Raw genomic sequence first — 17,219 nt, 5'->3', positions numbered from 1 at the left:
TTTTGAAGTAAAAAAAACAAACAAACAAAACAGGATTAAATACAGCCTCAATTTTATCATAATCATATCATAATAAAAATAATAAAGAGGGTTGGAAGAGACCCCTTGGGCCATTTAGTTCAATCTCCTTTGTGCACCAAAAGCACTAGAAAAGCACCCCGTAATAATTAATTATTAATTAAAAAATAATTAAAATACCATTATAAACAAGCAAAGCTTTGGAAGGCACGCACCTTCCTTGGTGGAGGAGGAGGGAGCCGGATATGGGCAGCATGTGGCTCCCGGGCCTTAGTTTGGGGACCCCTGCATTAGACAGACACCCCTTTGCTGCTTATTCTCACTAATGGTTGAGCTTCTGTAAACTTCATCAAACAAAAGCCCCCGGTGGTGCAGTGGATTAAACCCTTGTGCTGGCAGGACTGATGACTTGAAGGTTGGGTTGCTGACCAGAAGGTTGCCGGTTCGAATCCAACCCAGGGAGAGCACGGATGAGCTCCCTCTATCAGCTCCAGCACCATGCAGGGACATGAGAGAAGCCTCCAACAAAGACATTAAAACATCAAAACATCTGGGTGTCCCCTGGGCAACATCCCTGCAGATGGCCAATTCTCTTGCACCAGAAGTGACTTGTAGTTTCTCAAGTCGCTCCTGACACGAAAAAAAAAGCATTGGTCAAATGCTTGCCGCAGGGAATCTTTGGAGCAGAATACAAAGGTTTATCTTGTTGTGGCTCCATCACAGTCGGTTTTCAGTAGTAAATGCCACATAACTTCACAGATCCATTTTGCTTCCCTAATCAACAGCTATCAGCTTTTTTATTCTTCTGGATATCTGCAAGTCTTAGGTGAATCCAGAAATTTGAAAAACTGCAACTATCAAAGACATACAGAAAATTCCAATGTAAAAGACAGCTGTGAGCTTGTCCTCTAAAATACATGTATTACATTCTGGCAACATTCCCTTCTGTAGCCTTTATTTACCTGAATCACAAATGGGAATCAGCACTTTTATGGTAACCGAGCATTTCATAATGCCTGATTACCATAAAAAGATATTTACAAAGTCATGCATGTACTTCCAGGAAGGTTTAGTTGTCAGTGAGAATGGGTTTCCTTCCAAAGTGTCATCATACAGACATGTTGCAGCCAGATTGCCCCCACATCCAACTTACTACGTAGAGTGTAATCAAGTCTTATCAAGCCTTGTGTTTTGGTTTGGTATTGTGATATGGCCTAAGGGCTAATCAATAAAAATATTATTATTATTTGAAACACAACAAGATGAGTCCACAGAAGACGCTCAGATGGCAATTATTATTATTATTATTGTATGACACAGCAAACAAGATAGATATGCTGGATTTCGTTTCACAAAATCACAAGTTGAACACTTCTAAAATGTCTAGGGCTGTGTGATGTATTTTCGGATGATGCGCGCAGATCCCAGCAGGGTGGCCTTTTGCAGTTGGCAGATCGTAATTTTGTCAATGTCTATTGTTTCCAAATGCTGGCTGAGATCTTTTGGCATAGCACCCAATGTGCCGATCACCTGCACTGGTTTCTGCCAGAGTCTTTGAAGTTCAATCTTGAGGTCCTGATAGTGGCTGAGTTTTTCCTGTTGTTTTTCGTCAATGCCACTGTCACCTGGGATGGCAACATCAATGATCCAAACCTTTTTCTTTTCCACAACTGTGATGTCTGGTGTGTTGTGTTCCAGAACTTTGTCAGTCTGGATTCAGAAGTCCCACAGTATCTTTGCGTGTTCATTTTCCACAACCTTTGCAGGTTTGTGATCCCACCAGTTCTTTGCTGCTGGGAGGTGGTACTTGAGGCATAAGTTCCAATGAATCATTTGGGCCACATAGTTGTGCCTCTGTTTGTAGTCTGTCTGTGCAATTTTCTTACAGTAGCTGTCGGTTTCCTTGCACAGTCTGCATTTTGGGTCATCAGCTGATTTTTCGATCTTGGCCTTAATTGCCTTTGTTCTGATGGCTTGCTCCTGGGCTGCAAGGATCAGGCCTTCTGTCTCCTTCTTCAGGGTCCCATTCGTAAGTCATAGCCAGGTCTTCTCCTTAACAGCTTTTCCTTCAATTTTGTCAAGGAACTTTATTATTATTATTATTATTATTATTATTATTATTATTATTATTATTATTATTAGACATGTTCAAAGATCCTATCACCTAACAAATATCATCTGGTTGTTGCTTTGCGCCTTCAAGTTGAATCCAATTGATGGTCGCTTTAGGACAGGCAATAAGCAAATCAGTGGGCCCTCAGAATCTGTGGGGGTTTAGTTTCTAGAATTCTATGCATACTAAAATCCACGGATGCTGAAGCCCCATTATATGCAGTACTGTAGTTAAAATGGCATTCCTTGTATAAAATGGCAAAAGGGCAGGAGGTTAGAGCAGGGTATGCCAGAGTACTTGGCCAAAGCAAAACCAAATTTTGCTTTTTGGATTCCCCCTGCAATTATTTTGGTTGAATCCATAGATACAGAACTGTGGATACATAGGGCCATCTGTATTTATCACTGGGGGTTGCCATCATTTAAGGCTGCAAGAGTGTGATTTGCCCAAGATCATCCAGTAGCCTATGCAAATGAAAAAAGGGACATCCATGGCCAAACAACATTGGAGTGCGACCAAGACTGCAAAAATTATTGCTGAAGAACAACCAAACTATCCCTTCTCTCCGTACTCCGTGAATTAAAATTGAATGCAAATGACTGCATTTTGATTTCAGTTTGCAAGAGAGATATATTTGCTTGGAACTTTCCCCACCAAACCAAGGTGATGGGTGGCACCCAGTCAAAGCAGAGGTGATGGGGCAATCTGGAGGTTGCTCACTCCCTTAAACAATGCTGATTCCGATGTACTGCCTGAGTTGTTCATAGTCACCCTCTTCCTATGAACAACCAATACTGCTGGGAAGGGATTCTGGGAAAGGGCCTTTTTATAGTTGTCTCTCCACATTTGTAGTTTTGACTTTTAGAGATCTGATTATTCCTGGATTTGATTGAAATGTTCTCTGGGTCCTTCAGTGTGATTCGATGTTTAGATCCCAATGGAAGTTGGTCATAGAGTCATGCTGAAATACCTTTGACATCCCTAGAGAGGAGATTTCTCAGGTTAAAAAAATTCTTTATTTGCAGTTTTTAACTTTCATAGGAATCCCATCCCAAAATCCCAGTAGAGCTGAGTGTGGTCTATTGCAGCAGGTAATACAGAAGGGCATGTGCAAAGATGAATTTATAGCAGTGGAGTGATATTGAGGGACACTTCATCTGATGCACTAGAGGGAAATATCTTTTGTGAATGCTGTGGAATTAGTATTTCTGGTTCTGCAGTAACAATAGGTGATTTAAAGACTTGCCTGCAGGCATGTTCTCTGGCTAGATACATAGATGCTCTCTTGCACTGCAGCATTCTTTCATCTTTCCAAACCTGGTTTTATTGGAAATCTATATATATAAAAGAATAATGACGTCGCTCCACCGGGCAAAACAACAAAACTAAAGGCCCCCCAACCTAGAAAACTGACAACACGACCCCTCATCCACGTCTCTACGTTCTTACAAACAAACTACACATCCCCAACCTCCATGGGGCCAAAAAACTCCCCAAAACTGGAACGCACCATCTACGCATGCCCAAGAGGCCAGCCCGTGCGCACACAGAACAATCCACACCCCTCCCTCCAACGGCCGCTCCTGTGTGCACTCCTTTCCCTCCCTAAGACACCGTCGCCATCTTCCCCACCATCCCACAGCCTAATATTTCTCAGGAGCAGCAAGATCGGTTCAAAATCCCACCCCTCAGGGGTCTACCCAATGAAAAAAGTACTCAAATCCCCCCTCCCTCCCACCGGACTCACCAAAGAGGTTACAGCCCATTTCGTTTCCTCCCCTCATAACTGCAAGGCCTGGTTGCTCAACAAAGGATCCCCCCCTCAAACAGGGAAGCACCCACCCTTTGAAGGTCCAAGGCCATTCGGTACTCATCACTCTCTCATCTCAGGACAGAAAATAAACAGCAACACTCTGAAAACAAAGGAATTCCATCCAAGACATAATCATGGCCACCTAACACCTCCCAACAAAGGATTCCCCCCCCTCACACAGGGAAGCAGCCAGGCTTTCAACCTACAAGGCCATTCCGTCCTCATCACTCTCTCATCTCAGGACAATAAATAAACAACAACACTCTGAAAAGACACGAATTCCATCCAGAAAACAATCAGGGCCAGCTAACACCTCCCAGCAATGGATTCCCTCCTCCCACAGACAGGGAAGCAGCCAGGCTTTCAAGATACAAGGCCATTCCGTACTCATCACTCTCTCAGCTCAAATCACAGACAACATTCCTCTCAACCAATCTTCAAGCAACATACAAATTGAACAACGTAACACACTTCAACAACTATTACTAATTCTGACTATAAAAGAGGGAAACGGTCACAGTAAAAATAAAACCTAATGTAGATTGATCAACATCACTAAAAAAAGCCACAGCAACGTGTGGCCGGGCACAGCTAGTATGTATTGTAATACATTAAGACACTTCTCCCTGTATCCCAGTTGTTTTCAACCTGTGGGTCCTTAGATATTTTGGCCTTCAACTCCTAGAAATCCTAACAGCTGGTAAACTGGCTTGGATTTCTGGTAGTTGTAGGCCAGTGGTTCCCAAACTTATTTGGCCTGCTGCCCCCTTTCCAGAAAAAATATGACTCAGCGCCCCCTGGAAAGGGGTGGGCATGGCTCAGAGGGGTGGGTGTGGCTCCTGCTCAAGAGGGCGGGGCTGAGCCTCTCCCCTAGTCCAAGATGCAGGGCTGTGAGGGGAGGTGGGCGGGGACACAAATGGGAGGCCAGGACTGGGATGGGCAGAGTTACGAGTTCTGAGGCAGGGCTGAGCTTCTATCCCTGTCCTACGCCCTCTTCCAGGACACAGGGGGCGGGGCTAGAGGAGGGGGTGGGACCTCTTTCCAAGTGTCTGATGGGGCTGAACCTCTATACTCTGCCCCCGTGTTCTAACAAGCGCCTCAGGGGAGGTATATAGAGGCTCAGCCCTGTCTCGCGCTCTTGGGAAGAGGCCCCGCCCTCACCCCTAGCTCTGCCCTTTAGTCCTAAAAGGCCTCTCAGGAGAGGTATAGAGGCTCAGCCCTGTTTTGGGCTCTTAGAAGGAGGCCCCGCCCCCTTCCCTAGCTCCGCCCTCTGTGTCCCAACAAGCGCCTCAGGAGAGGTATAGATTCTCAACCCTGTCTTGGGCTCTTGGGAAGAAGCCACACCCACTCCTCTAGCTCCGCCCCCTGTGTGCCCTAACAGCTGCCTCAGGTGCTCAGCCCTGTCTCCGGCACTTGGAAAGAGGCCCCGCCCCTCCTCTGGCCCCACCCTGGTGTCCTAATATGTGCCACACCACCACCACCCTGGATCGCTCCAGTGACCACCGGGCCAAAACACCTGGGAACCCAGAGATTGAGAACCACTGCTGTATCCTATTCCATGCTGTTTAAAGGAACTTAGAGAAGATTTAAAAATATTCAGTTTTTGGTCCTTCTACACAGGTAAATTGAAGGCAGCTCTAGGTCGGTATGTCTACAAGATGTATATCCCCAATGTGAGCTGCAACACCCATCTGGAAACAGTATATATATATTTTTAAAACTCACCAGAAATCCTGGATCGAGCCATAAAATCCACTGAAGCCCTTCAGTGTGTAAACAATGCAGAGCAGGAATACAGGAGCAACATCCAGAGCACATGTGAGAACAGGGTTAATGCTCCCTTTCACTGTGTTACTTTGATTTGTTTCAATCAAGTCGTGACAGGGTTTTTTTACCAGTCTGTCTTGCAGAGGAGATAGGAAGAAATATCCTTGGATTAGAGTGATCCGCAGTCAGTGGATTTTTGTGGATTCTTTCCCAACTTGGAACTGGTTCACGGGGTGCCTGTGTAGGCACTCTGTGACAAACTGGATCTCTTAGATGCCATCTACACTGCCATATAATGCAGTTTCAGAATGTGGATTGACTGCAGCAAAGCAACCGTCCCTAGTGGCAATAGAGTCCAACAAATTTGCCATCTTTCATGCTGTCATAAATCTACTGGTTTGAAAGATGCCACATGCTTGCCTGTGCCAATTAAATTGTGCATTTATTTATTAAAAGTGTGTGTGGTTGTGGTGGTGGTGGTGGTGGTGGTGGTGGGGGGTAAAACATTACAAACAGTAAAATAGAAGTGGCTTCAGATTACTGTATGGCTGAAAATGCTTCTGAATGGTGAAGAGTATACACATTTCGCCTAACTCTACATATGTTCATTGGCCCAGACAAACACTTGAGATTTCAGTTTTTCTGGTTAGCTCTTGCACCACTGTAAAGGGGAAGTCCATCAGAAGATGCATCACAGGTGCCAGGAAAAGAACAAGACAGGACCACACCTTGAATCCCAAAGCTATATTTCAATAAAGAACGGTGGCCTGCCAAAAGGCACACCCAGGCTCCTGACACATTTAAGATGCAAATTCTCCAATTGTGATGAGTCACTATAAAACTTTGTGGAAGTTCCAGAACAGAAGAGAAAAGCAAGAATCCACAGTCCAAGTCACATTGGCAAAGGTACGGTAATTTCATTTCCCTTTTGGGCTTCTTCCTCTGTTCTGTTTGCTGCTTTTAGAGTGAAACTGCCTGTGAAACAGGAGATCCAGGTTTTGGTTTTTGTTGATTAGAGTATTCATGGATTTCATTTAAAATTTTCTCGTTCGGAATCCCTAGGTCCTCTGGTGTGTTCTTTGTCATGCTGGAGGAACAAGAGATTTCTAGAGAGAACACCACCCCCAGATCCTACAAAGCAGTTCTATGGAAGTTGATCAAAAAGTTTTGCTGGCTACTGTAAACCTATATATTTCTAAAGTGGTGTTCTCTCAGATAAAAATAGCAGTTTTTTATTTATGATATCTTCCCCGCTTTCATGGTGGTCCTATGACTCTAACCCCAGCAAATGTAAAGGGATGTCTGTATCTTAAAACTGTACACAAGTGTAAAGATTGCAATTCTCATCAGCTCCAGATCATGCTCCCACCAGCCCCACATCTGGCTGGTCTGCATTTCTAGACGTTGTTAGACTTCAGCTCCCATCATCCTCTATCGGTCCTCCCTAACCCCACAAGTATTTTAGTTGGATCATGATGGATATATGTAACAAGCTTGGTCCAGCTCTATTGAGAGTGGGTTTCAGGTGGCTCTCTAGATATGACTGGACTCCATTTCCCATCATCCTGCATCATCCCCCCAAAACCAGTTGGCCTGAAATTCTAACAGCTTAAAGTGTGTCCAGCTTTAACTCCCATCAGCCCCAGTTCTAGCTGAACTGTAACAACAAACTACATTATATTGCAGTGTAGATGCGGCCACATTGAAGAGATTGTTTTCAGACCAAAGTGAAGAGAGCAGATTATTTACTTATGAAGGGAGTGGGACAAGGATCCTATCTTACTTGCTTCTAGTCAGAAAGTAGCTGAAGAACAGAGGGAAGCATGAACCCCCCAAAACTGGGTGGGAAGGAGGAAGGCAAATAAATTACATGTATGTGTACGTTGTGATCCGCCCTGAGTCCCCTTCGGGGTGAGAAGGGCGGAATATAAATACTGTAAATAAATAAATAAATATAATAGACTTCTAGCAGAATCTGTGACAGATGCAGTAGTTTTCCTAGCTGAGAGACCTCAAGATTTGGCACCCACAGATGCAACTACCATTTTTCTTTTGGGTCTAAACAACTGTAGATTAATCTGTTTGAATCTCTTTTAAATTTTCTTTCTGCTTTCTTTAACAGGATATAATATAACTCAAACAAGATGTCTTGGGACCAGGAAGTGGCTGCTTTATTTTCTGACAAGAGTCGAGAGTCAGATCCAGGTTTAAATATTAATTTGCTAGTATTCAAATAGAGAAGACAGACATATAATTGCTGTCTCTATTGTTAAGAAATGTATTAGATTGCATCCCCTTCTACTGTCCTGATTTGGCATGACAGCCACAATTAATCTTGTGTTGACCAACCTTTTCAGTGACTTTTAGAAGGTCCTGGTTTTTCTCATCTCACTTTCCCTCCATTGTTTTGAGCTCAATTGCTGCAAACTTATAAAAAGTGCAGTGGGGAGAAAAGACAGAAACTGGCAAAAGCAAATTGCTGCAGCTACCCATTTCTTATGTGTTCTTCTTCATAATTCCCCCCCCCTCCCTATTGATCACATTCTGATGTTGTTTGAAGTATTGACTTTCCTCTGTGAAATGTTGGATTATGTGAAATTGCTAAGTCTTTAACAAAAAGTGAAATGATATTTTTGGATATCACCATTGCCCCTGTTGCCACTTTGTAATTGAATCCCTCGAAAGGGCTGTTCTTGTCATTTTTAAGTCCTCTGACCCAAGTTGCCACCTTTTTCTAGACTTGTAGAAATCCCCAAACTGTGCAGATATCTTTAAATGTTTAGTGTCACATATTATTTAGAGTCATGCATTATATAATTATCCCTTACAAATATAGCTCCATTAACCAAGCGCATCTCACACTAAAGAAATAATTCAAATGCTGAAAGACTGCATAGGGAATCGAATTTCAATACCCACTGAAGTGTGTATTGATCCTTCTCAACTCAATGGTCCTCTATGCAAAATTGTACATCCAAGACAAAATTATATACACGTTATATATAATTCTATTTGCTTCATGAGAGGGTAGAGTGGGGAGATGAGGGCAATAACTAGGGTTTTTTTGGGTGGGGGAAATGGGGCTCAAAGTTTCCTACATCTGTCTTAAAAGGTCTCGTAGTGAGTTACTTTTTCAAATGTGCCGCCTTCCAGCCTTTTGATGCTTCCTTAGAATTTTTTTATTTGCTTGTTTATACATATACAGTAGAATCTCACTTATCCAAGCCTCGCTTATCCAAGCCTCTGGATTATCCAAGCCATTTTTGTAGTCAATGTTTTCAATATATCGTGATATTTTGGTGCTAAATTCGTAAATACAGTAATTACAACATAACATTACTGCGTATTGAACTACTTTTCCTGTCAAATTTGTTGCATAACATGATGTTTTGGTGCTTAATTTGTAAAATCATAACCTAATTTGATGTTTAATAGGCTTTTCCTTAATTCTTCCTTATTATCCAAGATATTCGCTTATCCAAGCTTCTGCCGGTCCGTTTAGCTTGGATAAGTGAGACTTTACTCTATGTGGATATGAAATGCATGTACTATATACATATTTCCTCCCCAGGGGATTATGAGCTTCAAACCGCCAAGTTAAGGACACCCTGGTTGTTCAGGATTTGGGATATTAGCCAGAAGTTCCTTTTCCTGATGGGCAACATGCTACTAGCAAAATTTCAAAATGCTAATATGCCAGGTAACTGCTGCGACTTTGGTTCTGTGTTTTCATCTCAACCTTCCACTTGTCCAGATTCATACATTCTTGGGCTAGATAAGAAGACCTGCCATTGCATCATGGGGTTTGTTGACCATTTCTTAGTGACTCCAAATCATTGGCAGGAAGAAAAGTCTGCTGAGGGCTCCCTTCTCTTTACCACCTTCTGTCAAGTATCACCTCTCCCTTCCTACTGCATGTGAGAAGAAGAACCTTGTAGGTGTATTAGACATTTCTGTGTTTCCCTATGGAAGTGGCTAGATATTTTTATTTTATGGAGAACATCTATAGAAATCTGGTCTGTGGAAGTAGAATTATGCACTAAGATATGTATGTGGTAGTATTGAACATGAGACATCATTGTCTAAATGGGATGCTACAAGAGCTCTGGCATATTGGCATTCCAGGCTAACATATCTTTGAATGTTCAACTTTCTGTCAGTTACTTTTTACCCAAAAGCCATGAAACAATGGAAAATAGCTTACATTCTTCTCCTATTTCACTAACTGTATTTGCCCTATTTTTCTCTTCCAGATCACTTAATATCTGTGCTCCCTAACACTGCCCTCGATCCCAAAAAGAAGCCCATCTTTATGGGGCTGAGTGATAAAAACCACAGTTTCTGCTGTGTGAAGTCTGGTGAGGGTCAGCCACAGCTGCAGATAGTGGTGAGTGTCACTTGTTAAAAATTTGTTTTCCTTTTCTTTAAAAAAAAAAGTGTAATTTTCTGCATTACGATACTGACTCCGCATAGGTTTTTTTTCGTGTCAGGAGCAACCGGAGTTGCTTCTGGAGTGAGAGAATTGGCTGTCTGCAAGGACGTTGCCCAGGGGACGCCCGGATGTTTGATGTTTTTACCATCCTTGTGGGAGGCTTCTCTCATGTCCCCGCATGGAGCTGGAGCTGATAGAGGGAGCTCATCCACATTCTCCCCAGGTGGGATTCGAACCTGGCAGCTTTCAGCAACCCAGCCTTCAAGTCACAAGGCTTTTATCCCTTAGGCCACCGGAGGCTCCTTCCACATAGGTAAAGGTAAAGGTTTTCCCCTGACATTAAGTCTAGTTGTGCCTGACTCTGGAGGTTGGTGTTCATCTCCATTTCTAAGCTGAAGAGCCGACGTTGTCTGTAGACACCTCCAAGGTCATGTGGCCAGCATGACTGCATGGAGTGCTGTTACTGTCCCGCTGGAGCAGTACCTATTGATCTACTCACATTTGTGTGTTTTAGAACTGCTAGGTTGGCAGAAGCTGGGGCTAACAGTTAGAGCTCACCCCGCTCCCTGGATTCGAACCGCTGATCTTTCAGTCTGCAAGTTCAGCAGCTCAGCGGTTTAACCCAGGGGCTCCAAATGTGCATATTTTGTGCTATATACCATTGGATGTTCCAGTTTACAGTGCCAGAGCTCAGATCTACACTGACCCACAGAACTAGGGCTACTCTGGTGTGCCATGCACCCATCAGCCCTGGGATGGTTCAGACAGGCACTGTCCTAGCTGCTGCGGAAATGGAAGTGAGTCCCAATTGCCCAGAGGTTCAGAATGTGGTTCAGTGCTGTCACATGGGTCCTGCCTGTTAGCTGTCGCGTAACAGTGTGTTGATCACAAGTTCAAGAGGCAAAAAGACAGGGAGGAGTAGGGAGAGCAGGAAGGTGAGGGGTTGCTCCCTCTTCTCTCCCTCCTTTCTTTATCACCCCATCGCCCTGCAAGTAGGAAACATGTCACAGCTGGAGACTATTGAAACATGGATAGTTTCTACCCTGTTTCCACAAAAATAAGACATCCCCTCAAAATAAGACCTAGTAGAGGTTTTGCTGAATTGCTAAATATAAGGCCTCCCCCGAAAGTAAGACCTAGCAAAGTTTTTGTTTGGAGGCATGCCCGCCAAATAGAACACCAGAGCATGCAGGATTGGTAAGTATATATACTATAGAGTGTTGTACATGGAAATAATGGTAGTAACAAGAAATTATTGATAGGATTCACAGTTTGTCTGGTTATGCTGGTTTGTGATGACAACTACTGTACAGTATATAATAAATGTTCATTTTTTTGTTCAACAATAAATGTGAATTCTTCTTCATGGAAAAATAAGACATCCCCTGAAAATAAGATCTAGCGCATCTTTGGGAGCAAAAATTAATATGACATTGTCTTATTTTCGGGGAAACATGGTAGCTTGTCCTGAATTTCTATTCTCCTTTGCTTAAAACCCACGCAGGATTCAAAGAAAAGATAAGATCATTGCTTGGAAAGGTTACTTTCAGGAATTACAACTCACAGAACCCTCTGACCTGAATAGCTAGTGAAATATCAGAAGTTATAATCCACATGAACAAGCCATGGCTGGTGTCTCCACATGTCCTTTATCTGACTTACCTTCCTTCCTGGGTCTCCAGTGTTATCACCAATATCAATTTCTACAGTATCCCAACCTGCCTAGCAAGTTCCTAAAAAAGGGTGGGGGGAGCAGGAGGGCAGCTGTGCATTACAATAGCATGAAAAAAAGGTGAGGGAGCTGGTGAGGAGAAGACTCGACTGCGACACAACTCTTTAGATATCTTCAGGATGGAGCTCCTAATGGTAAGAATAGTTTGGCAATGAAACCAATGACCCAAAGAGGTGGGGTCTTCTCCTTCTCTGGATGTCTTCAACCGGAGACGCGGCAGCCACATGCTGGGGATGGTGTTGCTGGAGTCCTTGCGCCGCAGATCCCTTTCCTACTCAATGAGTCTCTGATCCTGTTCTGTGATCTTGCAGCAATGCTGTCATTACGGACACAGTGTGCCCACCCCCACTAACTGAGTCCTTATCTTTTCTTAGGAGAGAAGCATTCTGCAACTTTACCAAGAAAAAAAGGAACTGAAGCCCTTTACTTTCTACAGCAAGGCCGACGGGGGCCCAGAGACTTGCTCTTTTGAATCTGCAGAATTCCCCAATTGGTTCATAAGCACTTCTTCAGAGCCAAACAGACCTATTGGGTTGAGTCCAAAGGAAAGTGCTGAGAACACCCTGTTTTTTTTCGAACGAAAGGATAGCTACTTTATGATGTAGGTCAATGATGGGCAACCTTTTGCGCTTGGTGTGTCAAAATTCACCAAAAAACCTAGCATGACTTGGGTGGTGTGTCACTTCGAGAAAAGAACCATAATTTCACAATATGTATAGTTTAAATAACAAAAATATATAATTGTAATATATGTATTCAATAAATCAAAAACTATTTACTACCATTATTTCCATGTACAACAATCTATGGTACCTCTTGCAGTTTCTATGCTGATTATTCTAGTTTCAATGTAGCCATGAATAATGAATAATATAATAATAATACAATAATAGTAATAATATGATAATATACTACAATAATAATAGAATAATAATAGAATATATATATACACACACACACACATACATACATACACAGAGTAGAGTCTCACTTATCCAACCTAAACGGGCCGGCAGAAGCTTGGATAAGCGAATATCTTGGATAATAACGAGGGATTAAGGAAAAGCCTATTAAACATCAAATTAGGTTATGATTTTACAAATTAAGCACCAAAACTTCATGTCATACAACAAATTTGACAGAAAAAGTAGTTCAATACGCAGTAATGTTATGTTGTAATTACGAATTTAGCACCAAAATATCATGATATATTGAAAACATTGACTACAAAATGGCTTGGATTATCCAGAGGCTTGGATAAGTGAGGCTTGGATAAGTGAGATTCTACTGTGTGTGTGTATGTATGTATGTGTGTGTGTGTGTGTGTGTGTATATATATATATATATATATTGCATAATTCCCACGGAGTAAACAACAAAAACCACTGGACCAAATCACCAAATTTGGCCACAAAAGACACAGTCATCCAATCAATCTGCATGCGGCAGCGTGTCAGCAAAAATGGCTAGGCGTGTCAGTGCTGACACGCGTGTCATAGGTTGGCCATCACTGATGTAGGTAGCAGATTCATGATTTTGAGGGAGAGTAGAAAGAAGAGCCATTGCCGTCTTTAGATTTGACATACTTGTGATTTGGACTTGGTGTTGATTTAATCAATTATGAATGAAATGAAATGAAAACTTTATTTATAGCCCACCCTATCTCCACAAGGTGATTCAAAGCCGCTTACAACAAAATACACAGTGGCAAACATTCAATGCCAACAGTAATATACCAATGCCAAATCAAAGCAAGGGTTGCTGTGAGTTTTCCGGGCTGTATAGCCATGTTCCAGAAGCATTCTCTCCTGATGCTTCTCCCACATCTATGGCAGGCATCCTCAGAGGTGGATCCTCACCTCACAACCTCAGAGGATGCCTGCCATAGATGTGGGCAAAACGTCAGGAATATGCTTCTGGAATATGGCCATACAGCCCAGAAAACTCAGCAACCCAGTGATTACGGCCATGAAAGCCTTCAACAACAAACCAAAACAACTCAATAAATGACAATTGTGGAGACTGCTGTGGAAGATATTGCTCAGCAACATAGGACTGTATTATTCTCATCCATAAGTCACTCACAAAGGCTGGCAGGAGAGTCCTTCTGGTAATACATGGAGTATTCTGCAAAACTGTGGGTCATAAAATCTTTTTAAAAAATGCAATCTGGTTTTATACACTTTTGGTGTTCTAAACCCAATACTGAGCTCTGATTTGCTCCATCATATATTGTTTTTTTCTACAACTTGCTTTGACATTTGTACATTGTAAAATGTGACTGAATGAAATTAGTAATAGAATTTGGGAAATAACTCTGCGTGCTGACATTATTATTTTATTTTTTGAATTCAGCCCCCAAATATATTAAAACAGCTACAACATTTTAAAAAATGGTTTTTATTCACCAGTCCCATAGCCAGAGTACATTTAATAAAACAACGGTAAACAATGGAAGTCAATGCAATATAATACAATCTGGGCAGGGCCGTAGCCAGAAAAAAAATTCGGGAGGGGTTTTGAAAATTTGGGAGGGGGGGGGGGTTGAATATCTGCTTGAGATAGTGCCTGGAGGGACTCTTAATGTTTTGCGTCTCATAGACTTAGCATGGGGATTTGGTTAACCAGTTAAAATTCATGAGTAAACCAGGTTTTTTTATAACCTGAAAAATTTCGGGTTTGAACCCCTAACACCCCCCCCCCCTTGCTACAGGCCTGAATCTGGGCTTTCCGTTGCTATGGTTAAAAAATGGGAATCAGAACTCCTTGACCATCCACTACAAATTATCCAGAGGTTTTACATTCCAGCTGCATTAGTAGCATTCCTTTAAAGAGCCATTTGTCTCCATTTAAAAATGTCAAGTGTCAATCTATGCATAGATCTCTCTCTCTCTCTCAATTTTATCAGCAAGTTCCCAGTATCCAGCCAGTTCATACAAAAACATGACATATAAATACTTCTCTAGGCAGCTCAACTCTTTGGCCTCATAAATTGCATTTCTTCTGGTGATAAAACTGTGAGAACATCCAGATTTGGTGAGAATTGTCTCATACTTGTCTTTATGGCTGCCTCCAGCAAACCTAATTGATCTATTTTTTTTTATACCAACTTGCAAGTGGGGAATCAAGAAGTGCCATACTGCCAAATCATCAAAGACGAAAGCTTCTGATGACAGAAACTGTATGGTTGGGAATGGTGTGCAGGAGTCATGTTAGGAATTTGGTTTCCCACAATGGTTGTGGAACCTATAGTCACGCCCTTCCCTCCTGGGATGGTGTTGACTATTAGTTCCCATCATCCTCGACAGCCTTGCCAGTGTGAAATATATTTTGGGAATAGTTCCTCAACATCTGCAGGATCACAGCTTAGTGGGCAAGGAAGCAAAGGATAGTAAAAAAAAACTCACCACTCAACCTCTGAGGATGCCTGCCACAGATGTGGGTGAAACGTCAGGAAAGAAAGCTTCTGGAACATGGCCATACAGCCTGAAAGACTTACAGCAACCCAGTCAAAAACATCCTTACTTTGCTTTCACATCAGTGCAAATGTGAAGGTATGTAAGCACTTTGACGAAAGATGCCTTTCCTCCCAGAATCACATTCAATGTGTCTCAAGAAATAAATGGTTGCCCTGGCTCTGTCTCATCTCCTTAATTACAGAAGGCCTTCATAACATTCCCAAAAGACTCCCTTGAGAAAGTTATATTTCTGACTTCAACTCTGAGAATCTGCCTGCCAGTGGGCATCTCTATTTTTTTCTAGGTCTAAATAAGATTCAACTACTAATCCCCTTGCTTTCTATGAGTTACTTAGAGTGTGGAAGAAGGGGATATATGTCTTGTCTTTTATCTTAGGCAGCAAAATGTCTTGAGCTGGTAAAAGAGCTAAATAAGACATCTGGACAGGTGTTTTTGTTGTTTATGGTCCATCAATAAACCACATTTCCATATTCACCTGGTTTTTCTTGCTACTTTAAACACAGAGAGAGATATACAGTGTTCCCTCACTTATCACGAGGGTTGCATTCCAGGACCACGCATGAAAAGTGAAAATCCGCAAAGTAGGGACACTATATTTATGTTGTTTACAATCTCACTCGGCAAGTACCGTCTCTGTTCCGCTGCCTTATGAGGCGAATCTGCTTCAGCCTCCTTTTCTCTCCCTCGACTTCTCCTTCCTTCCTTCCTTCCTTCCTTCCTTCCTTCCTTCCTTCCTTCCTTCTTTCCTTCTTTCCCTCTTTCCTTCCTCAGGCTTCTCCTTAGGAAGGAAGGAGAAAGAGAGAGGAAGGAAGGAAGGAAGGAAGGAAGGAAGGAAGGAAGGAAGGAAGGAAGGAAGGAAGGAAGGAAGGAAGGAAGGAAGGAAGGAAGGAAAAATTGTATTTTTATGGTTTATTATATTATTTTAGTGTTTATTGAAAAACCGCGAAACAGCGAATCCACGAAAAGCAAACCGTGAAGTAGTGAGGGAACATTGTAAACACATCAACCTCCATTTGCTGTCATCTAGATGGCAATATCTTGCAAGCATTTTGTATCCTACTTAACATAAAACCACAGTCCAGGAGTCATTCCTCTGATGTCTGGCAACTGATGCAACTGATGCAAGCAGCGTATTTTGGGAGTTATAGCCCAAAGCTGCACCTGCAAGTTGTTGCCTGCAAATGTTAATGCAGCCTAAAAGCAAGCCTTCAGATCATCACAAAGCTCACAGCTTCCAGAAACACTAGCCATAGCCTCCAGGGTTTGCCTGTGTCTTTGATCCCAAAGTTGCCTTTGGCTTGGAATTGCACCCAATGTCTCTGTCTCTGAGCACCTATATAATGTGCAGATGCCAACGAGCATGCAGAGAAGGAATCTTCTGCCCAAGACACAGGATTTTCACATGTCAATACAGGTAAAGTACCTTAATTTACCTTTGTGGACCTGTTTGTATTAAACACCTTATAGACTTAATTGAGGTGAAATCTTAGGCTCCTCTCAATGGTACAGATGTGTCAAGAGGTTGCAGTGTTTGTTGCTGTAGCTCCTAGGGTTCAAATTACATTTCTATTGTCTGAGACTATTTTCTGGCAATTCTTGACACCAATGGATTTCTTTTTCATTCCAAGGCATATTGGAATAAAAATGCATTCTTTTTTCTGCTTCATTTTATTTTCAGAGAATCATTGAGACTAACTTTTGCATGTGAAGACTACAAGTTTTAAAAAGTGGAGAGGGGAAACATTGCACTTTTAGACTACTGTTTTTGTAGTCTGCCTTCAAGTGGTTTCCAGCTCATGCTGACCCTCTTGTGGGGTTTTCTTGGCAAGATTTTCTCCCATTTTTATCATCAAAATTCAGTAGAG

General features: G+C 42.3%; 1 protein-coding gene across 1 annotated transcript; it reads left to right on the top strand.

The window, feature by feature from the left end:
- Positions 1 to 6,347: 6,347 nt before the first annotated feature.
- On the top strand, positions 6,348 to 13,344 carry LOC100551550 (interleukin-36 receptor antagonist protein). The gene is made up of 5 exons (XM_003224202.4): positions 6,348 to 6,617; positions 7,834 to 7,916; positions 9,283 to 9,411; positions 9,965 to 10,098; positions 12,250 to 13,344. Exons 2-5 carry the CDS (start codon positions 7,856 to 7,858, stop codon positions 12,478 to 12,480), a joined length of 555 nt encoding a protein of 184 aa, XP_003224250.1. The 5' UTR covers positions 6,348 to 6,617; positions 7,834 to 7,855; the 3' UTR covers positions 12,481 to 13,344.
- The last annotated feature ends 3,875 nt before the right edge of the window (positions 13,345 to 17,219 follow it).

The sequence above is a fragment of the Anolis carolinensis genome, unplaced genomic scaffold, assembly GCF_035594765.1.
Source record: "Anolis carolinensis isolate JA03-04 unplaced genomic scaffold, rAnoCar3.1.pri scaffold_8, whole genome shotgun sequence".
In the NCBI taxonomy this organism is placed as follows: Eukaryota; Metazoa; Chordata; class Lepidosauria; order Squamata; family Dactyloidae; genus Anolis; species Anolis carolinensis.
Note: the sequence above shows the minus strand (reverse complement) of the source record. Positions and strands in the feature narration are given on the sequence as shown.